At 54.7% G+C, this 27,001-nt stretch overlaps 11 protein-coding genes across 11 annotated transcripts; 8 read left to right on the top strand and 3 right to left on the bottom strand.

Moving 5' to 3' along the window:
• Positions 1-560: 560 nt before the first annotated feature.
• On the top strand, positions 561-1,326 carry CLUP02_07834 (signal peptidase subunit; the record flags this gene model as incomplete). Its single annotated transcript, XM_049286826.1, has 2 exons — positions 561-1,006; positions 1,089-1,326. 2 exons carry the CDS (start codon positions 561-563, stop codon positions 1,324-1,326), a joined length of 684 nt encoding a protein of 227 aa, XP_049143969.1.
• Positions 1,327-1,685: 359 nt separating this feature from the next.
• On the bottom strand, positions 1,686-6,064 carry CLUP02_07833 (XRN 5'-3' exonuclease; the record flags this gene model as incomplete). The annotated part of the gene is made up of 3 exons (XM_049286825.1): positions 1,686-4,204; positions 4,255-5,848; positions 5,909-6,064. 3 exons carry the CDS (start codon positions 6,062-6,064, stop codon positions 1,686-1,688), a joined length of 4,269 nt encoding a protein of 1,422 aa, XP_049143968.1.
• Positions 6,065-7,070: 1,006 nt separating this feature from the next.
• On the top strand, positions 7,071-8,649 carry CLUP02_07832 (WD domain-containing protein; the record flags this gene model as incomplete). Its single annotated transcript, XM_049286824.1, has 6 exons — positions 7,071-7,104; positions 7,158-7,211; positions 7,267-7,318; positions 7,369-7,884; positions 7,940-8,425; positions 8,475-8,649. The coding sequence occupies 6 exons, from the start codon at positions 7,071-7,073 to the stop codon at positions 8,647-8,649; spliced, it is 1,317 nt and encodes a 438-aa protein (XP_049143967.1).
• Positions 8,650-8,925: 276 nt separating this feature from the next.
• Positions 8,926-10,042, top strand: CLUP02_07831 (uncharacterized protein; the record flags this gene model as incomplete). Its single annotated transcript, XM_049286823.1, has 5 exons — positions 8,926-9,083; positions 9,122-9,524; positions 9,609-9,672; positions 9,729-9,825; positions 9,883-10,042. 5 exons carry the CDS (start codon positions 8,926-8,928, stop codon positions 10,040-10,042), a joined length of 882 nt encoding a protein of 293 aa, XP_049143966.1.
• Positions 10,043-10,205: 163 nt separating this feature from the next.
• On the bottom strand, positions 10,206-12,423 carry CLUP02_07830 (uncharacterized protein; the record flags this gene model as incomplete). The annotated part of the gene is made up of 4 exons (XM_049286822.1): positions 10,206-11,144; positions 11,279-11,985; positions 12,116-12,173; positions 12,265-12,423. The coding sequence occupies 4 exons, from the start codon at positions 12,421-12,423 to the stop codon at positions 10,206-10,208; spliced, it is 1,863 nt and encodes a 620-aa protein (XP_049143965.1).
• A 54-nt stretch (positions 12,424-12,477) lies between these two features.
• Positions 12,478-15,229, top strand: CLUP02_07829 (uncharacterized protein; the record flags this gene model as incomplete). The annotated part of the gene is made up of 13 exons (XM_049286821.1): positions 12,478-12,848; positions 12,968-13,063; positions 13,103-13,128; positions 13,160-13,360; positions 13,418-13,461; positions 13,530-13,580; positions 13,615-13,736; positions 13,790-13,889; positions 13,997-14,307; positions 14,346-14,480; positions 14,546-14,673; positions 14,770-15,030; positions 15,069-15,229. 13 exons carry the CDS (start codon positions 12,478-12,480, stop codon positions 15,227-15,229), a joined length of 2,007 nt encoding a protein of 668 aa, XP_049143964.1.
• A 298-nt stretch (positions 15,230-15,527) lies between these two features.
• On the top strand, positions 15,528-16,497 carry CLUP02_07828 (uncharacterized protein; the record flags this gene model as incomplete). The annotated part of the gene is made up of 3 exons (XM_049286820.1): positions 15,528-15,577; positions 15,823-16,133; positions 16,289-16,497. 3 exons carry the CDS (start codon positions 15,528-15,530, stop codon positions 16,495-16,497), a joined length of 570 nt encoding a protein of 189 aa, XP_049143963.1.
• Positions 16,498-18,217: 1,720 nt separating this feature from the next.
• Positions 18,218-18,643, top strand: CLUP02_07827 (uncharacterized protein; the record flags this gene model as incomplete). Its single annotated transcript, XM_049286819.1, has 3 exons — positions 18,218-18,263; positions 18,329-18,370; positions 18,441-18,643. The coding sequence occupies 3 exons, from the start codon at positions 18,218-18,220 to the stop codon at positions 18,641-18,643; spliced, it is 291 nt and encodes a 96-aa protein (XP_049143962.1).
• Positions 18,644-19,993: 1,350 nt separating this feature from the next.
• On the top strand, positions 19,994-20,368 carry CLUP02_07826 (uncharacterized protein; the record flags this gene model as incomplete). The annotated part of the gene is made up of 1 exon (XM_049286818.1): positions 19,994-20,368. The coding sequence occupies one exon, from the start codon at positions 19,994-19,996 to the stop codon at positions 20,366-20,368; it is 375 nt and encodes a 124-aa protein (XP_049143961.1).
• Positions 20,369-20,643: 275 nt separating this feature from the next.
• CLUP02_07825 (uncharacterized protein) lies at positions 20,644-22,212 on the top strand (the record flags this gene model as incomplete). Its single annotated transcript, XM_049286817.1, has 1 exon — positions 20,644-22,212. One exon carries the CDS (start codon positions 20,644-20,646, stop codon positions 22,210-22,212), a length of 1,569 nt encoding a protein of 522 aa, XP_049143960.1.
• A 989-nt stretch (positions 22,213-23,201) lies between these two features.
• CLUP02_07824 (uncharacterized protein) lies at positions 23,202-26,469 on the bottom strand (the record flags this gene model as incomplete). Its single annotated transcript, XM_049286816.1, has 4 exons — positions 23,202-23,454; positions 23,511-25,355; positions 25,616-26,070; positions 26,191-26,469. Coding segments are annotated over 4 exons (2,832 nt in total), but the record flags the coding sequence as incomplete, so codon positions are not given.
• Positions 26,470-27,001: the final 532 nt, after the last annotated feature.

Raw genomic sequence — 27,001 nt, 5'->3', positions numbered from 1 at the left:
TGCTGACGTTAGAGCGACTTACTACGGAGTTCATGGTGATCATGAAGACTGAGAGGAGGAAATCTAGCTGCAGACACGACATGTGATATAAAGGCGAACGCAGATGGACAAGGATCCGATGAAGCGCATCCGCTGCTTCAAAAAAAAAAAACCCCCCCGAGGTGGAATGCATCTAAATGCCATTCACCTCTCATGCTGGGCCCGTAAAGTACCCACCGGTAAGAGCCGTTTACGGCCCCACAGACCACACCACCGGTTCGGTAGGTTCCTTAGCTCCAGCAGGGGACGACGTACCCAGGTACCTCTAAGGGGACCTCACAAGCTGAAGCTCCGACCAATGGCGCGCTAAAGCCACATCTCCAGCTCCGCAAGGCTGAAGCTTGTTCCCCCAAACGTGGCCTCCCACGTCGCATCTGATCGCGAACAAAAGCTTCAACTCCCTTTTTCTTCCTGTTTCCCTTCATGCAATCCAGTTGCTGACAAGCGTCTTATTCTTTATTTTCGACCAGACAACAGGTAGCCCACCTCACACCCCAACAGGGTGGCCAGGTCTCGTCAAAATGTACAACACCCTAACCCGCGCCCAAAATACCTTTGGCTTCTTCACGACAGTTGCCTTCTTCGTCGCCGCCTTCATCGCCGCCTCCGACCTCATCACCCCTCGCGCCCCCTCCGTAGGCTCCCTCAAGACCACAAACGTTCAGGTCGTGAAGGGACGCCCCCACTACTACTCCTCCAAGAAGGAGGAGTACGCCATCATCAAGTTCTCCCTCGACGCCGACCTCTCGGAGCTCTTCACCTGGAACACCAAGCAGGTCTTCGTCTACGTTACGGCAGAATGGCCCGATAGCTCAAAGAAGGCCGCCGGCACAAACGCCACAAACCAGGCCGTCATCTGGGACCAGATCATCACCGCTCCCAGCTCCGACCACCTTGCCAATATCGGCCCCGCCGCCATGCGCAAGCTGAGGAAGAGCGCCGAGGGCAAGAGCATCGACCCCAACCGGTAAGACTTTGGACCTCAAGTTTCATAGCAGGCCGTATCAGAATGCTGCAGGCCGTATCAGAATGCTGACAAAATTTTGCAGCGGCAAACTCCACATCAAGAACCAGAAGCCAAAGTACCAAATCACGCATCCCTCGAGCAAAATCGCGGAAGCCGACAAGGTCGTCCTGAAGCTGCACTACAACGTTCAACCGTGGGTGGGCATCTTGACGTGGAACCAGAACATTGATATCGGCGGCTGGAAGGCACTCAAGGGTGGCGTTAGCAAGGTCTTCAAGCTTCCTGCTCTCAAGGTCAAGGAGAAGAAGCCTTCAACGTAGATTGGACTTTTGCGTGAATGAATAAAATTCCAAGCTGAGGCCACGTTCAACTGTGTTGTCACACTAAGTGATGTTCTAAAAGGACTCAAGTGATGACGCATCTTGATGCATTGATCTCCAGACTCTATCTACGACGGCGGACCGTCTGGACTATTCCAGACCAACCATCTCCCAAATCGGACATTGGCCAACACAGACAAAGGCCCGTCGCCATGCACCTCCAAGCCCAATGTAAATGCCATTTCTATACTCCATAGACTTTTGGGAACCATTGCCATCTATCAGAAACCAAGTCGCTTCATCAAGGGGTATCTGCTGAACCAAGAAAGGCCACAGAAATGTAAGCACACAATGTATTTTTAGGATTGGGCGGCGTCGGGAGTCGCTCCATTAGTCTGTCCGTTTGCAGCACCGCGGCCACGAGCTCCTCCTCGGCCGCGTCCACCGCGTCCCCCACATCCTCGGCCTCTGCCACGAGCGTCGAGGTTGGCTGGGGGCGGCACGTTGCCGTACATGGGCTGCTGGGCCGGCTGTTCGTGAAGACCGGAGTAGCCAGGGTTCTGAATGGGACCTCCGCGGCCACGTCCTCTGCCTCGGAAGCCTCCGCCACGCTGACCTTGACCGTTGGCTTCGTGGTTCTCCTCCCCGCCGTGTTGACCGTTAGGATGAGGTCTGTACACAAGGGTGCTGTGGAGCAAGTTGGGGCCGCCTCCACGACCGCGGCCGCGGCCAGGCTGACCCTGGCCGCCGTTGGCACCACCACGCCAAGCGCCACGGTCCGGGGCAGGCGCATCCCTGTACTGAGGAACGCCCGTGGCGGCAGTGGTACGCGACGCAGGGGCCGGGGCAGGCTTGCGCTGCATTCCAGCCTTGGAGCCGGAGACAACCTGCTTGAAGGTGGTGTTGAGTACCGAGGAGGAAGCGACTGTCATACCGCGGAAAGGCGGGGCTCTTTCACCCAAAGTGGTGCCACTCATGAAAGTCAAGTCCCAGACAACATCCAAGAGCAGATTGTTGGCGGTACGGCTAAGGCCGACAACAGTTCCTCGGCTGCCGAGAGGCACCTTGCCAGAAGAACACAGGAAGCTGACACGATCGCCAAGGGCGAACTTCTGGCCGCTCAAGAACAGCTCAGCATCGCTAGGCTTCATGATAGCTGAGCGAGGAACACCCTTCATGTTCTTGACCTCGACCTCGTGGGATTGGGTGAAGGCCTGTGCACCTGCCTCAGCAAGCTTCATGACCACAACCGAGTCGAGCTGCTCGGCCTCCAAGGGCACTCTCTCAAAGTTGCGGGTCTGCGCCTCCTTGAGCCAAGCTCCGATTTCCTTCACTCGCTGGGATCCCACCTTGGGATCCTTCCAGAGATCGGTGTCGCTCACGTCACTGGCCTGAGGGTTCTGCTGAATCGCGGCAAAGAAATCAGGGAAGGCAGCAATGTACCTGGCCAAAAGCTCGATAGCGGCGTTGCTGAACTCCCATCCAGACTCTGACTTTTGCGAGTAGCCAAGCACCTTCTGCTTCTTCGCATCGAACTTTAGGTTGAGACCGAGGTTGACGCGAAGACCACCAACTGTGTTAACTTGGTAGGAAGACAGGATCTTGCTCAGAATCAAGGGGTGGAGGCCCAGCATCTTTGCGACGGCGTACGATGGAGTGTATCGGTTCTGGCGCTTCATTTCTTGAATGATGGGCTTAGCAAACTCGGGCTCCTTGTTCTTGAGGACGAGAACTCGGATGTTGGCCTTGTTGTTGGCGTGGCCGGTAACCTCAAGAGCCCGTCCATAGTTGTACTCGCCCAGGAAGAAGGCCTGGGTGCCGACGGGGTACTCCTCCTCAATAGGGACAGCAGCCTTCTCAATGAAGCGCTGGTCCTCGTTGACGACTTCGTCAACAATGGTCTGAGAAGCATAGACGCTTCTCATGCTGGGGTTCAAGTCGTATTCCTTGATCAAAGCACCCTCCTCAGTCTTGATCAATCCCTTGAGCATATGGATATGCACCAGAGACTCAACATCGCCAATGACAATGCCCAGGCGCCTGGAGTGCCAATCCTCAATGTGGCGGGACTCCTTGGCGAAGAAGTGCATTTCTTTAGGACCAAGATGCGTCTGGACGACTGAGCCGTTTTGGTCGAGCTCGTAGTCGAACAGCTCGTCGGTGACCTTGACGACCTTGGCCTCCTGCAAAAAGGGGTATCCGACGAAGCATCGTTTGCCTAGCTTTCCTGCAGCCACCTGCGCTCTCGTCCTAACCTCCGACTCGGTCAGAGTGACGATCTGACTAGGGTTTTTGCTGTCTGCCTGGAATACGTTGACACCAAAGCCCTCAATCAGCGACGCCGTGTAAGGCAGCGTGTGCAGTGTTGGAAATCCTGCCAGTGCCTCAATGTTGATTTTGGCACCATCGGTAAGGCCGTTGAGGAACTTGAGACCCTCAGTGTTGGGGAGCTCGAAAATGTTCTCCACACAGTGGCAAGGGGTGATGTCGGGGAAAACGCCAACCAGAGAGGAGGGGTAGGTGATGTTGACATCGGGGTTGTAAGTGAACTTGAGAGCGACCCCGAAGCCGTTTCTGTCCTTCTGGTCCTTGCTGAGGAGCTTGTTCTTGGGCTCCATCGCACTGAGCAGACGCTTTTCGTCAATGAAGGGAATCTTGACAACAGCCTCCCACTCCATGCGCTTTCCGTTCATGTCGAGCTCAAAGTCTCTGGGATAGAAATCGTAGATGGGCGAGTTCGGGTTGGTCATGAGATCCCAGTAGATATCCGGAACAATGGACTTGCTTCGGTCGGGCAAGACACCCATGAGCTGCTCGAATGGTCTGAAAGGCTGGCCCAACTTGAAGTTGAGGTCAGCTCCAAGACCCTTGACAACATCTGTAGTCATTGTTAGTGAAGTTGAACAATCAGTGCAAGATCTAACGTACCTGAGGTTAAAGGAGAGTAGTGGTACTGGTAGTACCAGGGCCACGAGGCGATTCCCTGGTAGTAGTAGTACAAGACCCATTGGAGACCTTGCACGTAGTTCTCACAAAGTTTTGTGAGCTCAGTTTCGTACTTCTCAGGCTCCCATTCAGGGAACTTCTGCAGGTAGTACTTGGTCTTCCAACCCTGGTACTTCTGCTCATAAAGTTCCTTGTACTGCTTCTGAGCATCCTCACCAGTGACATCAACAACGGTAGCCTTGTCGTAGTTGTGCATGACTCGGTAAAGCGCAAGGGTGCCCTCCTCTTCCTCGTCGTTGATGTTTTCCGCACCCGCGGGAAATGACAAAAGGAGATGACGATGGCCTTCATCATCCTCCTTGGTGTTCCACTCGATGTGGAGGGAATCTGCAAGATCTTGAACAAACTTGCGATCGGCGGCGTTCAGACCACTTCCGAGATCCAGGGGTTCGGCTGAAGGCTTGTTGACATAGGGTCTGATCTGCTGCTTCCACAGGTCTCTCTGGGAAGAGGTCAGAACGAGGCCCTTACCCTTGGGCTTGCGGCTCTCGCCACCGTTGGACTCAGCAAGCTTCTTGGACTGATACCATTTCTCGTCGCTGATATCGTCCTCGAACTGGTTGGTTTCATCCTTGGCAAGCTCATTCAACAAAATCTGAAGACGATCAAGCTTGATGACACCACCCTCGTTGATGTAGCCTTTTCCCTGAGGAAGGACAGACTTGTAAATGCGGAACATGGCCGCAAGAGCACCTTCGTTGATGTGAAGGCGGGGGAGGTTAGGAAGGAAATCGTTTCCGACAAAGAAAGCCATGAGGATGAAGTCATCGATGACTCGCTCCAAATCGAAGGGAAAGCTCAGCCGTCCAGGCTCTTTGAGTTCCTGGAATTCCAACTCGAGATATTCTCGGACTATGCAAAGATGCAACAGGTAGAAGTTCTGATGCTCCAATTCCTTGCTCTTGGCCTTACTCGCGCGGCCAAAGGTGACCTCTTCTCGGAGAAGACAGAAATGGGGGTCATGGCTAAGAAGACCCAGCATGATGAGATCGGCATCGAGGCCGTACAAGCAGTGGCGCACATTGGGATCGTAGTCAGGTTGCGCCTTGGCGTTTCTGATGTATTCCATGATCTTGTGCTCGCCTTCACCAGGGGTCTCGTGGCCAGACAGGACAATCTCGCAGCCCTGCCAGTCGGCATCCTCGGACACCTTCTTGTTGACAAAGTACTTGAGTTGCTGCGTCAACTTGGCCATGAACTCAGTACCAGGCGTGATACAGTTACTGTCGAAAGGAGGCTCCTTGGGCATCTCGACACCTTCGGCAATCGCCTTGTCACGGGCCTTTTCGTTGTCGAGGGCGGTTCGGAAACGTCTAGCACGCTGCTGGTTCATCTTGGCTCTCGGCGCAACACCGTCGATGGCCATGAAGAAAAGCTGCTTCGGCTTGATCTTTCCAAACAAGTGCTCAATGTAATTGAAGATGCGTATAAACATCTCCTCCTCGGTAAGACGGAATGTCGTATCTTCGCCCGAGTCCTTGTGCGTGCAATTGTGGATGATACCGTTCATGTCGAGCTACCCAAGAGAATTAGCTGCTGTATTCCAGGAAGTGATGTAGTTTTGGGGGAGGCGAACATAGAGACAGTCGAACTCGGGAATGCGGTTCTCAGCAATAAGCTGAGAGATGGCTGGATAACGCTCCGAGAGCCATCTGAAGAATTTGGGGACACTGCGGGCGACAGGGTTAGCAAACTGGCCAAAGGATGGAAGTTGAAGCTCGACGAACCCCATGATGTGGTGATGGTGGCGCGCTTGAGCTAAGCGCAACTATTGGTCAAGCTCTGTAGCGAAGCAATGGATTCAACAGACAACAACAAAGTCTGTATCGATCCGTCTCGATGCGATGCAACGGGTCCGTTGGGGTTTTGAATATCTTCTAAACACGAAGGAGGTCCTGACACAGGAGGTCCAGGTGAGCCTGTCGCAAGCTGGTTGCGACGCGGAAAAAGAAAAGAGTAAATGAACAAGTGAAAGAATAATCAACAGTCGGCTATTCGAGTAGCCAGACTTGTCTGCGATTCTGCCAGGTGAACAGGGAACTCGGTCTGTCGAGCTGTGTGAAGGGGGGGAGGGTTGAGAGGTCGTGAACGTGGAATCTTTGGTTGCGCAGATGAAGCTGGACAGATGGACCTGACGCCAGATGCTGGCTGATATGGGCGCAATCGATATTGGATGATGCAGGGCAGGAACCGCCGCCTCCAGCTAGGTGTTGGGCGGTGGCGGGGCTAGGTGGGAGAATCCTGTGGCGCTAGTGGCTACAGAGGCTCATCAGTGTTTCTGGCCCTGACGGTATGACTCTTCGCCTTTCACTGGCACCGGAACTCTGGGGCATATTGGCCTGGCTTCAGGGCCTACAATGTAGGACTGCGCCACAGCTACTGCCCCGCCTCGGCCGGGGACCTGAGGCTGATGCTTTCGCGCCGAAATGTGTGGGGAGCATCTTCGATTGAGCCCATGCCCGTTTCGTCCTGGCGTGGCAAGCGTCTCCCAGCCTTCCTGGCCCTTGCTTGCTCAGGCCAAGTACCTAGGTATGCAGCCAAATTTCAATCTACGCGCTGCGCGTCCTTCTTTCAGAACCTCCACTTCGCGTCAACCTCCACCCGACCGTCGTTTGCGCCAGCAAGAAGAACTTTCCGACCATTGCGCTACGAAGCACAACACATTGAACAAGCCCAACGACCGTTCCTTAGCGATCTCACAATAGAGCGATTCTACTTTAGTTTCGCGACTTTACACAATGGCGCCCGCACAAGTTGTTGACGATGTCGACGGTAAGCTTCACAGACGAGCTCCAATTGAAATGACAGGCTGACCTCTCTGCTAGTCGACATGATCCAAGAGGAGGACGAGGATCAGGAGCAGCGTCTCATCAACGAAGGTAGGTTTACAGGAGACTCGGGGCTTCGAATGGGATTTTGCTAAACAGACTTTAGAGTACAAGACGTGGAAGAAGAACAGCCCCTTTCTCTACGACATGATTCTCAGGTACGACAAGCTGACAAGTCGCAACTCTATTGTAACTAAATATGTGATAGCACCGCTCTCGAATGGCCCACACTCACTACCCAATGGTTCCCTGATGTTAAGGAGCCCGAAGACAAGAACTACCGAATCCACAGACTGCTCCTCGGAACACACACATCCGAGGGCCTCCCGAACCACGTCCAGATCGCTGAAGTTAAGATCCCCAAGTCTCGAGCCCCGAACCCCGAAGACTACAATGAGGGGACTGGAGAAATTGGAGGTCACGCCAAGTCATCAAATGGGCAATCGACCGCCGTCGAGTTCAACATTGTGCAGAAGATTGACCACCCCGGCGAGATCAACAAGGCGCGTTACCAGCCCCAGAACCCCGACATCATTGCGACCCTTTGCGTCGACGGCAAGGTCCTTGTCTTCGACCGCACAAAGCACAGCCTGCAGCCCACCGGCAAGGTCAATGCTCAGATCGAGCTTATCGGCCACAAGCAGGAAGGATTTGGCCTGGCCTGGAACCCCCATGAGGAAGGCTGCCTTGCGTCTGGTAGTGAAGATCGCACCGTCTGCCTCTGGTTTGTCTCGACGTATCCCCCAAAATCATCGTCAGCCTAACCCAGTCTTCAACAGGGACCTCAAGAACCTCCAAAGCGGTAGCAACATTCTAAAGCCCCACCGCAAGTACACACACCACACTCAGATTGTGAACGATGTTCAATACCACCCCATCGCCAAGAGCTTCATCGGAACGGTCTCTGACGACCTGACCATGCAAATCATTGACGTGCGGCAAGCCGATACAACCCGCGCTGCAGTGACCGCCAAGCGCGGTCATCTGGATGCCATCAACGCCCTGGCGTTCAACCCCACATCCGAAGTGCTCGTTGCCACGGCATCAGCCGACAAGACCCTGGGCATCTGGGATCTTCGTAATGTCAAGGAGAAGGTTCACACGCTCGAGGGACACAACGACGCAGTAACTTCTCTCTCATGGCACCCTCAGGAGGCCGGTATCCTCGGCAGTGGCTCTTACGATAGAAGAGTCATCTTCTGGGACCTCTCCCGCGTCGGAGAGGAGCAGATGCCTGACGACCAAGAGGATGGACCCCCAGAACTGTAAGTCTTACTCTCACCCAAGGAACTTCAGCTGCTTACACTAGGACAGTCTCTTCATGCATGGCGGACACACCAACCACCTGGCAGACTTCAGCTGGAACCCCAACGAACCCTGGCTCGTTTGCAGTGCCGCCGAGGACAACCTGCTTCAGATCTGGAAGGTCGCCGACTCCATTGTCGGCAGGGACGACGGCGACTTGCCGCTTGACGAGATTGACCGATAGGCAAGGTGGAGTTTCAAGAATACTTACAAGTAGCTTTATTAGCTGGCTCGCCGCAATTAGAGTTGGCTCAGGTGGACGGGGGGGACTAAAACGGCGGCGACTAACTCGGAGGATGGCACTTTTACCATTTCGTTTTCGTCTTTTTTGGCGTCTGTGGTCATTTGTGGAGATAACTTCGGATTCCCAACATGCTATCCTTTCAACGTTTCAACTGTCAACGTAGCATCGAATAACCATTGTGCCGCCGTGCCTACGTGACATACATTTTCTGGAACTATGGGACTTCGTAAGGGCATCAGCGAGGAAGCTAATCTCAACCGGCAAAGTGCGATTTGCAGTACAATCATCATTTGGGTAGAGAGTGTTCACAACGTCGGTTGGGCAGTCGGAGAGCAGAAAGACTTCAATTATGAGAAAACTGTGACGACTCAAAGGTGGGCTAGAGAGACAGGCGCCAGAACACCATGCTGAGCTTTTCTTCCCTTATTCTCCCTTCTATCACCGAAAACATATCAGGACAGCATAGGCAAACACATGCATTAGAATCAGAAACCGCAAAAGTCAGTATACCTTTCTCTTTCTCTCTCGCCAACAATATCTTCACCATAGCAAGCAACAAAACACAGGGACGAATAGCAATCGCCATTTATGCTTTTTACGCAAGAGCAACAGCAATAAACATGACAACACAGGATTCGCATTTTTTTTTTTTCAAAAAGATGAGCAAAGATTATTTCAAAGCCAAAGCCAGCCTGCCTGCCCTGGACCCTGTTTCACTCCCCGACTCCCACAACGCTGCCGCCCATTTCCGCCGTATAGGAACAAAACCATATGTTGTTTTTTGGTGTCGAGAAGAGAGAGAGGTGGAAAAGGGTGTACATGCCAAGCCAATCTGGAAATGGATATGATGATGTTGAGGAGGGAAAAGGGGACAAGAAAGGCCAGATGGAACGAGACAGAGAATGGTGGAAAATGTCGAAAGAGAAGAGGAGGAAACCAGACACGATGATGATGACTTTGAGAGTGGGAAAAAAGAACTAGAAATATTGAAAAATCAACACGTCTCACACACAATGAAGGCCAGGTATACCCGTTACACTCCCTTCGCTATGCACTCCCCTTTGGACCGCCCAAAATCCGACCGTACCGCAACCGCAACGTCCAACCAAAGGCAAGGTCGGCCGTAATCAACAATCCTTAACTAGCCCGCCCTTTTATACTGACGCTTGTCAGGGAGAAAGCAATTCCAACAGTGGTGTCCGTCCGTTCCGGTAGTGTAACCCTCTTTTTGTCTTTCCAGCCTAGCAAACTTTTTTTCCCGCATCCCTTGGTATACCGACAGCCAACCTCCTTCCAAGTAATCTTCCAAAACCTAGACACCCCCTTCCGTTGAAAGCAAGCGTAAGTCCTGAAGGTATTTGCCAATGGTCAATGCTCTATGTTCGTCTTGTTTCCGAAGCTCGTTTCCGCAGAAATAAGTAGGCACTCAAGAAAAAGATCCAAGGTGGCTGATGTAGCTCGCCTAGATCCCCGTGTTTGTAGCCAAGTAGTTTTATTTAAGCAGGAGACTTGCTCGGAGGCGCAGCTCCTCCGTTCTGGCGGGCATCGCCGCCGCTGACGGACAAACCGCCAATGCCGCTGGAAAGGAACGCAAAGGGATCGTTTTCGTTTTGCGAGTAAAAGTTGTTCGAAGGGCCGGCAGATGCGGGCCCGTTGGAGGCCGACTGGAAGGCAGCCTCGGCAGCGCGGCTGTCAAAGGGGCCGGCGGAGTGGGATCCAGGGGCCGGTCCGAAACCGTGCGTGTTGAGGGAGGAGGGGTAGGGAGCAGCTCCGCCACCAATGCCCGAGGGAAGAGCATAGGTGCTGGGCGGGCCACCGAAGTGCTGACCACCACCGTAGCCGCCGCCCTGAGAGGCGAAGTTACCACCGGCCGAGGCAAAGGGGCCAGGTCCGGGCGTGCCGCTCATGGAGCCCTGGCTCATGCTATAGTTGGAGGGAGGGTCCATGGGGGAAGGGTAGCCACCAGAGTCAGCGACGACGGCGGCACCAGCACGGCTGGCGCCGCATCGCAGACAGCATACGTTCTTAGCAAAGTTGTGGTAACCGCAGACCTCATTGCCACACTTCCAATCTCCCGCGCGGAACGGCACAACGCCGCTGCCGCCCATGCGACCACCACCGTGACCCATGTGTCCGTGGTGGTGCTGAGGAGGGGGCATCATGGCCGGTGGTCCGTATCCGTAGCCGTAGCCCATGTCGCCGGTAGGCCCGGCACTCACAGCCGGGAACGAGCAGCGGAAACACGCAGTTCGCCGCTGGAAGTTCGAGAAGCCACATGAAGGGCAAGTCCAGTCGCCAGGGCGAGGGCGGTTCTTGCTGGGCGGGAAGGGGGTGAGGATCTCAGCAGCGCGGTCCAGGACACGGCTAGAAGACGGAGACACTTCGATCGCCTTCTCATTAAGGGCACGACCGTTCATGCACAGACTCTCAGCGGCCTAGGAAGGATGTCAGCAGGGTACCTCAAAAGTGCCACGTCTGATGACAGTGTCCAACTAAGAACGCCACACGTAGGTTCTTGATAGACACAATGGACAGTGTGCAGGGCACGATGAAGAAATGGCCAACTTACCTCCTCATGGGAAGAAAACACGGCGAAGCCGCTGCCGGTGGGCTTGTGCTGCTCAGGGGTACGGAGGGTCCAAAACGCAATGGGACGCCCGCCAAACTGAGTGAACCAGCTCTCGAGCTCGGATTGAGTGGTATCATGGGGCAGGCCAGACATGTGGAGAACCTTGCTGCGCTCCGACAAGAAAGCCCGCACATCGGCGCGAGCATCCATTGGTCTCGTCAAGACATCGGGGTGCTCATGGGAAGGCTGCGACTTGCGAATGAGGCCTCGCAGAACGCGGGCGAGAGTGACGGCCTCCTCCATGGCGCGGCGAGGAGAGGCAGGAGCCAGCGCCTGAAGGTGGAAAGGCAGGTTGTGCTTGATTGGAGCACTGGACTGGACCGGCTCCACCTCCAAGGCGGCACAGATATTGGACAGCATTGAGGGCCCAAAAGGCAACGATTCGGGGTGGTGCTGCTGCCATCTCTGATATTCGGTTCGCAAATCGAACGTGCGGGAGTGCTGAAGGTACGGAGGCAGAACGACAGCCTTGTCGCGGGCCTCTCGGGGCAGCTGGACGCGAAGGTCCCAAGCATCGAGGGTAACGAAGACAAAATCGAGGTTTTGCGAAGTCAAGTGTTCGTTGGCAAAGGTGTCGAATCGGTTAATGGCATCGCGGAAGGTACCAGCGTTACGGACATGTTCCCAGGTCAGGGTCGTCAAGCTCGCTAGAGGAAGAGGAAAATGCCGAGGTCAGCTAGGGAATTTTTTCACGAGGACGTTGCCCGCGCCTCAAACAGGCGTCATATGGCGTGACGGGAAGGGGATTGAGGTCTCAAGCCTGGTGCGACTACTTACTGCACAGGGGTGTGATCGGAGTGTTGATGGGTTTGACAAGAACGCTCTCGCGGGTGATCTAGAGACAAGCTCGGTCAGCTCTGGGTTGAAGCAGCGATGAGGGATAGCCCGCAAAAAAAAAAAGCCGGGGACGGATGATGCCAACTCACCTCCTCCAGAGACTTGGCGTCGAGAAGAATCCAGCCGAGCTCAATAACCTCGGCCGAGTCCTTGGTGACGTAGACTCCATGCTCATCGCAGGTGGTTGCGACGTGGATCACGACATAGCGATCGATGTTGAGCTGGTTACCAGCTTGGGAACCAGACATTTTGGCAGGAAGGCGACAACGTGGCCGATGACGAAAGGCTGCACGGTAAGGATAATGGCTATGGCGATGCCTGGGAGAAAGCAAGCCGATGCTTCAAACAATTGTTTCCCACACAGCAGGCGAGTAGCTGTAGGTGTGTGGTTGACTCGAACAAACGACGGATGCTCGGGGGAGGGTACGGGAGTGGTTCCCGGTTCAAGCTTCAGGAGAGGTGCCGAGCAAAGTGAAGTGCACAGCAAAAAAGACCGAAGCGGAAGTTGCGGCAACAAGCAGGCAAGGGCAGAAAAGGAGACGAGGAGGAAATTGACCGGTCCTCGTGTCGAAATACCTTTTGTCCTCGCAGCAACTCGGGGAAGGAGAGGAGGAGGAGGAGAGGTGGGAGGTTTCGGTAGGGGCAAGGAGGAAGGAACCGAAAAGAGGGAAAGGTGATGGGAAGGTAGGAGGGAAGTCGACCGTAGACGCAGGAGAAGAAAATTGGTGTTGGCGTGGGACTTGGGAAAATGCTCCGTCAGGTAGGGTACCTAGTTTTGCATGGAGCGTGCAGTGCGAGGGAAAGTACCTCCTCCACTGTCTCTTTTGCTCCTGGGGAACGACTCCCAAAAAAAGAGGATTGCAAAAAGCCCGGTGTTTACAACGGTACGTGAGTATTCGTACCTTACGGAGACTTGTGCATCCACAGGTATACCTATTCCTATACAGTAGATAGTGAGGCAGGTACCGCTGACCTTGCCTTCAGCCCAGGCAGTACTTCCCACAATTGGTCTTTCTTACCTGTCTGACGTTGCCTTTCTACACAAGTACATGGCAACACCAACGAGTAACAAGAGACGACGACCGGCAGGAACAAAACAAGATGCTGTCCAACGATCGAGGGCGTGTTTGGTGGGCGCAATTGGTCCATGTGCAGCTGCACCAACAGCACCCAACACCCAGGGCAGTACCGTACGGCAACGGGGGGGAGGCTTGGTTTGGTCAGGTACATGACATACACAAGTTGCCGGGCTTGCAATTTTGATACGACTGGTGGAGGCACCCCTGGTAACACGGTAAGGCGACGTGGAGGTAAGGTACCTTGCCTTCCTTGCCTTGAGCTTAGATTGTGACAGCAATGCGAGGTGTTTGGCACTTTCCATCGTGAGGTGGCCATGAAGATGAACGTTGGAAAAGTCTCGAATCATACATGATACGCAGCCATCGGGGTTGCTTACGGAACCAATGCAAGCTGGCGACGAATTCTCTTTGGCAGGCACCCTGAAATCCCTCGCTCAGTTTTCTCCTCCATCACCATCGTTCATGTGTATGGGTCTTCTCGAGTATCAACCTCGACTTTATTGTCTCGGCTCGACTTGAGCAAACGACACTCAAGCTTGGAGAACGAAGAGAACCATAAGGGCTACTGCATAAGGCCGGCAGCCCTAGTGCTGCTCCTCATCGGCGACCAAAGCCATGTTCTTTCTCAAAACTGCGTCTGTACCCTGCAGGGACGGCTCCCGCGATCGTGACTTTCACAGGAAAAAGAGAGATGAGGTTCCTCCGAGCAGACAGCTGCACATGACAATCCGTGCTAAGGTAGATCGTGTTCCCCGCGATGTCTCGTCTCATAAGCCTGCCTTGCCTTTGCTTTCTGCGAGCTAATAGTCTCGGTCTAGGACCCCACGAGCTTCGTCAACTGCATAACCCGCCCCAACTTCTCAAGTCCCCTAACTCAATGGAATGTCCCCTAAGTAGGAACCCAAGCGCCAACAGATCCGAGGTGCCGAAGCACATCTGCTGGAGCCTTTGGTTTAGGTGCCTTTCCCCTGTCGCACTTGGGAGCGGCGTCAGTGCTGTGCCGGAGACTGCGGCCGTGCTCGTTGCATCTGGCCTTCCTGCCTGGGCTGCCATGTGCGCGCAATGAACCACGGCGGAGGGAACCCAAGCAGATTCTACGGAGTACCTCAGGTACCTCAGAGAGCAGCAGCACGGCAAGGGAAGGGCCACATCAGCGTCCCATCGCTTGACCCAACGTGGGAAAATGGGGTCGCGAATGAAATTCCATCCGTGCTAAAGAACGGAATGTGCATCCAAAACCCCACCCGTCATACCGCTCGCCTCACATTTGTCGGACAAAACACACACGCAGGCCACAGGCTGTTGACTTCAATTCCCGGGGATACGGGTCTACAAGACGTCGGAGACAGCTTCAGCTTGCTTACCTTTCCATAGCCTCTCTTCCCACCACTGCTGCGACTCTCACCCCCTTTGAACAGAGTCCATGAATCATCCAATGGTCAACTGTCCATTGGCGCTCGACAAGAAATTGTAGACGCTGGAGGGCCGCCGGCGGTGACTATAACCTGCTGCTAGGCTGCAGAAACCACCACATTTTATGCACGGCAGGGCTCAAAAGTCCACTCTTCGACCACGGCGCCTTTTCCACGTTCCCTCGGGAGGGAACCCTTGGACATAGCCACGCTCTCTTGCATACCGGCTCCTTGCCGCCGTCGCCGGATGCTTGGATCTTCCCTATCAGCAGGGACCCTTCTTCTCCCCTTTGCGTCTTCTCCGTCCAGCACGAACCCGTCACTCACGTCCCTCGCGGCATCGCCCTCGTCGGGGACCAAGGTAGTTGATACTGCAACTACAAGCGGCACACTGCGTCCCAGTCGTGTATCGACCTCTATTGTTCTCCGGGGTTGCGCCTATGCGGCTTTGTCACACACTTAACTCCGCGACGAAGGAATTCCTGTTTTGGGTTCTGAGCATATCAACACATGCTGATGGATCGACCAACCTTCAGAGGATCATTGCCATGAGCAATCCATAACTGCACAAGTATAGTCTATAAAGCGGCACAATGATGACTACGGGGAACGAGAACAGAGGCGTGTTAGCTCGCCCAAATGCACAATATGCTCTTCGATAAGGGGTCACTTTGCTACTGTGCCCTAAACACCTGTCGACTTCAGTCTCCGGATGCCTCCCCACCCTTGTTACCCTGCCTGAAGCTACACACATACACTACTCCGTACACATTGTCGACTTCCACTCCACAAGCAGCCTCCCATGACAAGTCGCCCACTGGCCGTTGAGCATAGACCTTTGGGAAGGAGCAGTCAGTCAACATGAGCGTTGAAGAGGTGCCTCGTTCCGCAGCCAAGTACCACTACCCCAGGTCAAACAGCGAGCCGCAAACTGTCTGTTCAAGACAAGTCTAGGGAGCTTGCCCGTTTGAGTGCGTGTCAGAGGACCCGGAGGCGAAAACTGTCTCTGAGTACAGACAGTTGTGGTAGCACGCACCAAGATTACCCGCTGAGCGACATCTCCCTGTCCACCACGTGGAGAGATTCAGCTAGGTTTTCGCGAGCTTGGTCAACGGTTCTGGGACTTTCAAGAAGGCATCAACGTCCGTGGAGTTAGCATGTTACCAGCCGGCACACACAAAATTCCTTCTGAAGGATCCAACAGCTTTGCAGTTAGCCCCCTTTGGAGCAGCAAAGCGAACGTTAAATGGCTCCACACGGCCATACCTCACTTGCCGGCACACACGAAGCGTCACCTGGCGCCCATGGTATCAGCCCACAATGATGTATTGACTGGGCCTAACTGGGCCTACCCTGTCGCTACTTCGGGTAGCCGTTCCCCTACACCTTTGCAGGTAGCATCGGCAGCACGGCTCGGTACCGATGGAGAGGAGAGCATCGACACACGTCTCCGCGGTCGAAGGCGACGTAAACAACACTTTACATTGCCTACCGTGGGCGGCTGATGAGTTTGCTTCTTAAATCACTTTCACAAGTCTGTAAAGGTTGGCGGACGGGGCATAGTTTTGAACCAATCCGCGGGTTCAACGGCTCAGACCCCCCTTATTCAACACACTTCGCAGGGCTCAAGCTTCGAGAAGGTTGGAAGAAGTGTCTTAGTTCGCACCATTACCATCGGCCCCCATCTGCCACGGATGGGCCCTTGGAGCTAGCGCCAGCCCTTGCCTGTCGAAGGAAATCAGACCCTCCCGGCTATCACCGCAGCTCTTCGGCACCGGTTCTGTTACTCTACACAGTACGTCCTCATGAACAGCAGTGTGAGGTCTCTTGATTCGAGCTATACTAATCAGTCGAGTCGGTCTCGGTGTCCTCGGACTCTGCCTTGCTTCACCTACCGGTAGTTGGAGGTGATATTACCAGGTCTGTGGTGGCTTGATCGGCATTCGTATTGCCTTGTCGATCCAAGTTGTGTTGCGGCTGTGTTTTCGACTATGCCAACTGGTAGCCTAAATCAGAGTCACGCCCAACGTCCCAAGCAGTTTCAACTCGGATGTGTGCTATTCTCGAGGCGCCTCAGCCGAGATGAGTCTCATTTGTTAGACGGCATTTCGAATCTCCGATGGGAATTCAAAATATGTAAAATTCATCTAATCTAGCCAAGGCAGCGATTTGGTGTTCGCAAGCTTCGCGTGGTTATGTCATCTGGAGGCGAGCGAGCAGCTACGCGGCCTCCGTTTCAAGAGCATGTCGCGGAGCAACACGGCGATGCTGGTCCCTGCTCGGACCGTAACGATATTTGCATTCACTGGTTGGCTAGTCTTTATATACCACAACCCAATTCCAAAATCTCCGCAACTCAGCGCTTGTTAGCCGATTCCTTTATGGTTCTTTGCAAAAACTTCTTTTTCGCCTAATTTTCGACGTTCTAGACGAAGCACGTGTATGCTTCGGGAGAAGCTTGGACCCTGGCTGGAGATCAGCCGGAGCTCCTGAATGCGAAACTTTCCTGCTCGACATAACATCGGTCGCCATTGAAACAGACCGACGTCTGTCTGTCACGGCTATGATAGCCTTTGAGATCTCAACGAAACAACGGGCCGCAGGACTCTATCAGGCGTTTAGAGGATGGCTTAGCTCTGGGTACAGGCTACAGAGAATTGTACGGTTTGTTGATCTTCCAGTGGGATGACATGCATCAACACCAGCTTTGAAAGCCGTCTTGGCCATTATCCTTCGTAAGGAGGCATCTTCTTTAGGTACGCCTAGAGGTGTTCGGGGGGTTCACTGTATATATACTGTTGCATGATTGGCTCCGGTTGGGGAATCGGAGAGATGCATGTCTCAGGCACGCACCATCTGTGGCCGGCAGCAAGCCGGAAGCCTTGCTGGTTCAGGGCACACTGCGTCTCATTGGGGCTTTTCAATGATCGCCATGGTTCTCAGCTCTACGGCCACGACTGTCACCATACCCTTCTCTCTGATGTCTTGAGATTCTAGAATCACATTGCTTCGCCGAGTTTCCGACAAATCTGCCAGATACGGACCAGACTGTCAAATATGGATTCAAGCAAGATACATTGGTCCAGGAACCCAAAGGCCTGGGCGGCCGGCAGTGAAACGGCACGTGCCGGTTACGTCATGCACTGGCCACCCATTCCACGTCACGAAGGGCTTCGCTCATTGACATTGGCTGCTCAGGTTACGTAGGTCGAGGGGGAGGCGTCAGGGCGTACGCGCAACCTGTTACCTCTCGCAAAGCAAGACAAGGCAGGTGAGAGCACGGCAACTTTTGGCCGTTCGCCGCGCCGCCGCCTTGCCAGGCACGCCAGGTTGTGTCTGACCCAGGCTGGGGCATTTAAGGTTCTCCTCGCCTCGGCTGAGGTTGACGTCGACTTGTTTTGCCAAATCAACAACAACTTCACGCACACTGATACTTCTTGATACCCTTAAGCGCACGCAACTGAATCAGAACATTCGTCCAGTCCCATCGACGCATCAAGCATCATCCTCGAAGACTATCACTTTCAGTAGGAAAACATCAGACAAACAAAATGGGTGCCATTTCCGCCGTCTTTCTCATCCTCATCACCATTCTGGGTACGTCGCGGCGACGCAACGATGGTTGCACGGATAAGCTAGGAGAATGCTAACATATACTACAGTGCCGCCTGTCGGTGTCTACGCAGTCGCTGGCTGTGGCATGGGTGAGTTGTCCAAAGTCCACGTCTGGTTCAAGGCGGTGGCTAGTGGAGATAGCGCTGACCGGTTCCATAGACCTCCTCGTCAACATCTGCCTGACGCTTCTGGGATACATCCCCGGTCACATCCACGCATTTTACCTCGAATACGTATACTACGACCGCAAGGACCAGGCGAGGGAGGGCCGTATCATTACTGGCCGCGCGCCGGGTGTCTACAGCGACAACGTGCAGAGCGGCGGCCACGGTTACGGCACGATTGCCCAGCCGACTCACTAAATCGCAAAACTGTGTGGTTACCTAGGGAGGCTATCGGTGACTGTAGCTGCAGCGGAATGGTAGTGCGGCACATGCGCGGCAGTAGGTACGACTATGTATGGCCGGTGTCCTGACGAGCGACATCAGCATCATCTTTGGGAAGGGTGTTCACCTGGCGACAACGAGGAGGCAATGGTCCTTTGGCAGCACGCAGACTGTATGAAGATAAACAAGAATAATACCATCAGAAACTTGACCAACGGCGTGCGCGTGCCTGGCGCGCGTGCAGATATAGATGATGGTGCCTGATCTCGATTGCCAGCGCATCCTACCTGGTCTTGCCACCGGTGATTGTGAATACCTATGATTCTCGGGCTATGGAAAGTCGCAGCTCGAGGATGTTGAGGGATACGGTTGAACGAGCAGCACTGTAGTTGCATGCGTCTCTCTTGGCTTCCAAGCTCGAATCAATGCTGCCGAATCGATCGACAGGGCTGGGCAGACAGTGCCATGTGGGCGGAACTTATTGATTAAGCCTGGTCGAGACTCGAGGGCCGCTATAGGGTCCACGACCTGCGCATCATTGTGACGGAACTTCCAATTTGCAATGTGAGTATCCGTCTGCAAAAACGACTTCATTTGGCGTGAAAGTGGTGTTGACAATGGTCTGGCCACACGTAAGGAAGTCCAGAATATTCTTTTAGATTCGCTTCTCTGTATCCACTCAACGTCAAGGAATTGCTCAAAACTCCCGTCTTTGACAACTGCATTCTGATTCAACGATCGATACGCCGCCAGGATTGGACCATGAGTGCCAATGAGGGGAAAGCTGGCGCTGGCAGTAGTGGTGGTGACTGGTCATTTTTGACTATGGCCCGGGCGTAGAGTTGGCATTTTTGGGCCAGTCGCCGTCTCGCTGTGCTGAGGTGCCGGAGGGTGGGACACTGGGAATTGAGGACGGAAGAGCGACCGGCGGGGAAGAGGACCGTGCCACCGTCTCACAGTATTGCCGTTTGGCACGGTAAAGCTCGCCGTCATTGGACGGCACTGACGGGAGCTCAATGGCAGCGACAGGGGGGGCAGTGTCGGACCACCCTTTGAACGGCAGCCACGACACTCGTGCAGCACGCACCTGCTTCGTTCGCTGGTGCCGCGTTGCTCTAGCCTGTAATAGCCTCTCAAGTGCTTTTCTCTAGCGGCCTACCAAAAGCCGGGCTGTCTTTTTTGGCTGGGCTGTCTGTCATATTGTGTCTCCGGATACCTCTTTTGCGCCTATTGTCACGGTCTAAACTGCAAGTAGCCTCTCTCTCTCTCTCCTGCCTCCTGCCTCCTGCCTCTTCCCCCGCCCCAAAAACCCAACGCTACAACCGGATGCAACTTCACCCTAAACATTTGCCAGAATACTCTTTTTCTTGCTTCCCCCCCTTTCTGATTTCCCTTTCCATCGCTTTTGTCTCATTCCTCCTCCACCTTTCTGCTCCTCTTCTCGAGAGAAATCTGCAATCGCTGCGGGGAATCCAGTTTGCAACCTTGTCTGCGCATCTCGAGGCGATCCGGATTGCTTCCTCACAGAACTCGCTCCACCACGCCGCAGTCACGCTACTCGAATATACTACAGTAGACACTCACACACCTCCATCGCCCGTATCTGCCTGTCTCAACTTAACCCATCTCCACCTCCCGAGACCGCTCATTGCCCATTTGGAAGGACACAGTTCCAAAACGAACGATTCGCACATCTGCTAAAACAACCTACCTGCATATTCTCTCCTCGCCCGCGAACCACATCCCGGTCAGGAACAGCACTCGACATATCTCTCTCTCCCACACGCGACGTCCGATACCAGCTAACCATGCCTCCGCATCCGCTGATCTGACTTTTTTTCCCACCCCAAACCCCATCCTGCCGCACGACATAGCAACGCCGACTTACCCTTCAAAATTACTACCCTGACAGCTCATGCTGCTATCTCATTGTACATATATTTAGCCCGTCGCGCAATCCGCGACCTCCAGTGAAGATGGGTTCAGGGAAGACCCCTCCTCAAGACCACTCCGGTTCATCTCAATCCCGCCATCATCCCCCAGGTGCTCGTCCCGGAGGTGCCCCCGCGGCTACTCAATTCCCTTCCTCTCTTGCGTCCAAGAGAACCTCGCGAGACTCTATATCATTTGCATTTCCCCCGCTCTTCCAGCCCAACACGTCCTCGACATCTCTTGTTCCTTCGACGGCTGAGGGAAAGCCGATTCCCCTCGACGATAGCACCGCCGCACATCGCACTTCTGCCCTGCGCGAGCTAAACAGCAATTACCCTTCCCGCCATCGCTACGCCAAGTCTACCGGTGCCCAAAGCAGTACATACTCTCAGCCCGTCATTGTAAGGACATACTCTGGGTCTCACAGCCGGCCCACCAGTACCAGTCGCAGTAACGGTGTAAGCGGAGGTGGTCTCGGCCCACGAACCGCCTCGTCCGTGGTGAGCGGCTCCGCAGCTTCTGTACGGCGCATCATAGCTCTTCGCACCACATTCGGCGGGACCAAGTCTGCTCAGAATGGAGGTTTGAGTATGGCTAGAGGAATGGCCAAGAAGCGCCTGGAGGGCCAGGATGCCCTAGCCAAGCTCCCGCCTGTGGAGGCTTATAGCTTCAAGAGCATGATGGCCAACATCGAGGCAGAGGAGGGAGAGAATAACATCAACGCCGACCTCGATCGAATTGCCGAGATATGTGCCCGATCGCGATACTCTTTGAGTAACCAGTACGAGGTTCATGTTGCACCTCACGGATCCGGCGCATCTTTCACAAGCCGCGCATCGTCTTCCAGGCGCCAGCGCCAGAGTGCTGGTCCAACACTTGAAGCCGTTGTATCGGATGAAGAGCGCAGACATAAGAAGCGACGGAGTACTGGCAGGAGGAGAAGTATAGCCATGGGAACCTTGGAGACGATCATGTCTTCCAGTCGGTCTTCCGAGGAGGACAAGTCGAAGAAGAAGTCGGCCGCAGAGATCACCGCCGAGGTGCGAGGCAGGGCCGCACGCAAGTCTTCAGGCAGCACGACGCCCACGTCTTCGGTCAGCGAGGGCGAGGGACAGTCAAGCAAGAATCAGAAAGACCAGCCGCCGCCACTAGTCAGGAGGAAATCCTCATCATTCGCCACGGCCATGTTGGAGAGCACGCGACAGTCCGTGGCCACCAACAAGCCTACCTCGCCCCGAAGCTCAGCAACAGCTTTAGTCAGCGAGCCGGCTTTGCCAAAGACGTCGACAAGCCATCTTGAAGTTCGGACGGATGTCGACGAGAGCGTGGCGCATCGCCATGTCCACAAAGGATCGGACGAAAGTCATCGAGCCGATACATCTGGGCCCCAGCACCACGAGACATCAGCCCAGTCTGATCAGACGAAGACACCGACGGGTCTTCTGGCCGGACTGACTGGATGGGTGCCGTGGAGATTGCCGCCTGTCGTGGGACTTGGCTCAGCGTCTGCTCAAGGCGGCGTGTCGCGAAGCCATGCTGAGGGTAGCTTGCGCGAATTGCTCAAAACGGCGGAGTTCAAGATCAAGGGGAAGGGCGTCGAAGGTCAGTCATGAGACCTCGGTGCATCGGATGGCATTGCACATTATGGGCAGCGAAGCCCGGTTCGATGCTGACAGGCGTGCTGCTGAGCACTTTCGAACAAAAGAAGTGACATGACAAGGCGCCACTGGGCTTGATCGCCTTGGTATCAAAAAAGAAAAACAAAAAAAAGGACGGCGAGAAATGACCAAAAAGAGACCTGATTCTGATACCCACATATAAAGCGGAAGGCTATACACAAAAATCACAGACCGGAGACGATGGCCCCAACAGAATAGGGGTTGCGGCTCATCAAAACTGTAAGCAGTACAACTTCACACAACAATACGAAGAATGATTTGACGACTTTTACGATACACACACACACACACACACACAAGAATGAGAGGGCATGATATTTTGGGAACGGGCTAGGTCAAAGAGGGAACGGTGACTGTGTTTGAACTATTTTTCAGATTGAGAATCGAGATGTATAGGCGTTCAACCCGTTTAAAGTACTGCTTTCAGCTCTTGTGTGAACCAGGACGTGATGTTGTCAGTTATCTCGAACATTTACCACTTTTGTTGCCTTACTTGCATCAAGGTAGGCGAGAGAGAGCACGGCTACAGATGGGAAACATCACAATGGCCATCAAAGTAGTCGCAGTGGCAAAGTTCCGTCATCATCATCGTCTCCTGGTATATTCTTCCTTCTTACACTACTTCGAATAAAAGGTTGACCACAATTCTCGGAACAGCTGCTTTTGGAGACAACTCACTCCAAGCCTCACTCCAAGCCGTCTCGCGATGATGATGATAATGATGATAAGCCAAGCTTGCAGGCAAGGCCTCATCCCCCTCCAAACCTTCCAACCTTTCGTCCGACCCCACGCGTGGAAATCCTTTCAAATGAAAATGCCCCCCCAACGCCATGCCAACGCAAAACAATGCAGAAGAGTAAGATAAACAAGAGGTGAATTGGTGTTGGTTGGCCGTATCAAGCTCATCAACGCCACCGGGTCTTCTAGGCCCTGGGACGCTCGACAGCAACCGCCGGCTTCGTCTCCACGTGGACCCTCTTAGCGTCGCCACGGTCGTCGTGAGCCTCGGGTTCCCTCTTACGGTCCCGGGGCTTGTTGTTGTTGCTGCTGTTGCTGTTGGTGCCGCTGTCCTTGGCCGATGCCGCCGCCCGACGCGCTTCCTTTTCTTTCCGCTCGTTCTCTCGTCGGAGCGCCTTTGACTCAAACTCGTGCCAGTCGCCGTCCAAGTCAGCAAGCCTAGAAAATCAGTTAGCACTACATTGCAAGAAGCGACTCGAAAGGGGAAAACTCACTCCACGGCCTGTTGCGGAGGCGGGTCCTCGGTGGTAAAGTACTCATCTGCAAGTACCTCGGCGGCCGACGGTCTCTTTGCGGGGTCGTATGCAAACATGGCGGCCAAGAGTCGGTATGCGGATGCGGGCAGCCTGTCCTGGTACTTCTGGGGAAAGGTGTTCGCCCGCCGGTATCCGGGGCGCAGCAGTTCGAACCACGGCATGTCGATCAGGCCTGGCCACTCTGCCTTGTTCGGGGTTCCCATCACGGCGTAGATTTTATCCAACTGGTTGATCTCGCTTCCATCACCTGGGAAGATGGCATGGCGGGTAAAGATCTCGACCATGACGCAGGCGGCACTCCAGACATCGCAAGCGGGGCCGTACTGCGTCTCACCAAGAAGCAATTCTGGCGAGCGATACCAAATGGTGATGACTCGGTTAGTGTAGTCCAACTGGTGTCTTTTGGCGTAGAAGCGAGCCAGACCGAAATCTGCCAGCTTCAAAACGCCGTCACTACTAACGAGGATGTTGGCAGCTTTGATGTCTCGGTGAAGAACGCCTCTCTTGTGCAAATAATCGAGTCCATCAAAAAGTTGCATCGTCATGTGCTTCTTCTGGGCCGCGTCAAGCGTGAAGGATGGATGATTCAAGATGCCTGTCAGGTCGTGTGACAGGTATTCGAAAACCATGAAACAATCGTTCCGTTCCACCATGACCTCCTGGAGCTGGACAATGTTTGTATGGCGCAGTGACTGGAGAAGCTTGATCTCGCGGACCGCCGTAACGGGGAATCCGTCTCTCTCACCCTCCATGCGGATACGCTTGAGCGCAACAAGTCCTTTCGTGTAGACGTGCAAAGCCTTGAAAACCTTGCCGTACGTGCCTGAGCCTACGACGGACTCGTTACCGGGTTTGCGGAAATAGACAGACTCTGACTTGATGAGATCGTCCGGAAGCTTCGGTCCTGGTTTCAGGCGCTTCATCGTCTTCTTGATCTTGCGTGTTCTCGGAGCGGTGGCCTGTCGGGGCCCCGGAGGTGGTTGCCTGGGATCCTGGCGGGCCCTCGCCGACGCCGGTTCGGTCGGGGCACTCCGAAGAATGTCCTTGTCAATCTGCTTATCCTTCTCGCGGGCCCTATCGCGTTCTCGATCACGACCATGGTCGCGGTCGCGATCACGTTCGCGATCTCTGTCTCTTCCTCGGTCTCGGTCTCGGTCACGCTCCCGTTCACGATCTCGTTCGCGATCCCGATCCTTGGAGTCATCCTGCTGTGAGGTATCCCGCTTTGCAGGAGCGTTGAACTTTTGAGAAATCTCAGGCTTGGGGGCCGTCGGAGTGGGCTTTGCAGATGCCTTAAACGCAAAGCTGAACTTCGACGACGAAGATGAGGCCGACTGGGCAGCCGGCCCAGAAGGGGGAGCCTTTTCGGGTCGCTGAGCATTGCTCTCGGGAGCCTTGTCAGACGGTGTGGTATCTTCGACCTGCATGTCCTTGGATGGGCGGAACGGGTTCTCGCCGTCCTCTGCATTGTCGCCAACATCGGACTTGCTACTCTGAGCAGGCGTTGCAGAGTGATGGGACTTGATGTCATCGGCCCGAGAGCCGGTCCCCGAGGTGTTGGATGTCCATTGTGCAGTGCTAGCACTCTTGAAGCTGTTGCCTCTGTAGCCGCCTCGACCAGGTCCGAGTGGGGTCCGAAGTCCCCCACGGAAGTTGCCTCGATAATTGGGATGAGAATAGTTCGTGTGCATAGGTCCTGTCGGGGCGGATGGCGGTGGCGAGTAGGAGGGATTTGGTGTATAAGCGCCCGACGGTCCGGTGGGAGGACCATAGTTGGACTGCGGATACTGAGGGGGATATTGACTAGAAGATAGTGAGCAAGAGTGTGACAGCAATTTGATGGAATGTTGTACGACATACTGCGTTGGAGAAAATTGAGAACCCCAGTTTCCCCTGCCAGCACCGTATGGTGACTGGTTTGGGGATCCGTTGTATGAATTGGGGGTTGGTTGCGGGGATTGAGAAAACTGTCGTGGGTCGCTGTACTGTTGGCCGTGGGCGAACGCAGGCGGCCCCTGAGAGACAAAGCCCCCCCGATGATTGCCTCTGCCACTCATGCTGACCTCCACGCTGTTGGCACCAGAGGACGGTTGAGACTTGGAAGTAACTCGGGATTCGTCGCCTTGTTGCCCTCGTCTACCAGACCCCCTACTAAGGGATCGAGTGGAGGCACGGGACTGGGACGGCCTTCTACGCTGCCTATCTCTGGAGCTGCGTCGTGGTGATGCCGGGCGACGGTCACTTCTTGTGGATGTGGAGGGAGGTCTCGCTGGTGACCTTTGACGATGCGGCAGCGGAGATCGGTCTCTCCTTCGACCAGGAGACTGCTCACGGCGGCGTGACGTAGAGCGATCACGATGATCTCTTCGTTTCTCTCTTTCAGGCGAGCGAGTCCTGCTTCGATGCCTTCGCCGACTTCTTTCCTTGGGCTTTGACCGGTATTCGCGGCGGTCGGGACTGGGTGACCGTCGAGAGGGGCGTGGCGAGCCTCGTGCACTTCGACCAGTGTCTCCGGGGGCTGCTTCGCGGTGATCACGACGCGGGCTGTTATCTCGTCTGGGCTTCTTTCTCTCCGTGGCACTCCTGTCAAGACTTCGACTCCTTAATCGCTTCGAAGATGGAGACGCGGCGCCGTCACCTCGCTGTGCTCCTCGACTGCGATCTCGCGGGTGCTTGGCTCGGGATTCGCGCCGCGACTCCCCAGTACCCCTGCCACGAGATCGATCACGAGAGTCTTCCCTGTACTTGTCGCGACGGGAAGGCGACGGCGATGCTCGACGAGGACGCTCTCTGCTACGTTCGCGTGTTCTATGGTGGCTTCGGCCAGAAGGCTGCGACTTGTCGGGAGGGGGGTCGCGCGGTTTGCTGTCTGGCAATCTGTCTGAGTCTCGAGGTCGACGTGGTGGAGGCGAAGGAGATCTGCGGGAGCGTGTCACTTCTCGACCAGCTCTGCCTCGGTCTCTGCGCTCATCGCCTGATCTGCGGTCGTCTCTCATGGCGACATGTCGAGGGCGGTTGCGGTGGTAGGACTCCATCGCTCCAGCCGATACGATTTGAGTTTTTAGGTATGAGCACGTTGCCTGCCGAAGTTTCCCCGATAACGTGATATCGCCGTCTTGTAAGCGTGATATGCAGTTGTCGGGGTAGAGTAATGTGGTGCCGCCAAACCACCAGTCCGTCGACGATGAAAAGAAAAAAGAACGAGCAACGACGCAGTGTGGAAGATGCAAGGCTGTGCTCATAGTGTAGAGCCTCCATAAGCACCAAGCAATCCCGCTCGATGGCCGCGGGTTTTTGCGGTGTCGGCGGGCGGCGTATCGGCGCGTGCTGTCAAATGGCATACGCAGCATGCCATAACCACCACCAAAAATCGCTGGCTCAGAAAGTCCGTGGATCTGATCAACGTCCCCCACAGTGGTGCACTTGCAGAACCACAGCCGCGTTCCTTC

Source organism: Colletotrichum lupini, chromosome 4, assembly GCF_023278565.1.
Source record: "Colletotrichum lupini chromosome 4, complete sequence".
Lineage (NCBI taxonomy): Eukaryota > Fungi > Ascomycota > Sordariomycetes > Glomerellales > Glomerellaceae > Colletotrichum > Colletotrichum lupini.
This window is presented reverse-complemented; position numbering and strand designations above follow the sequence as displayed.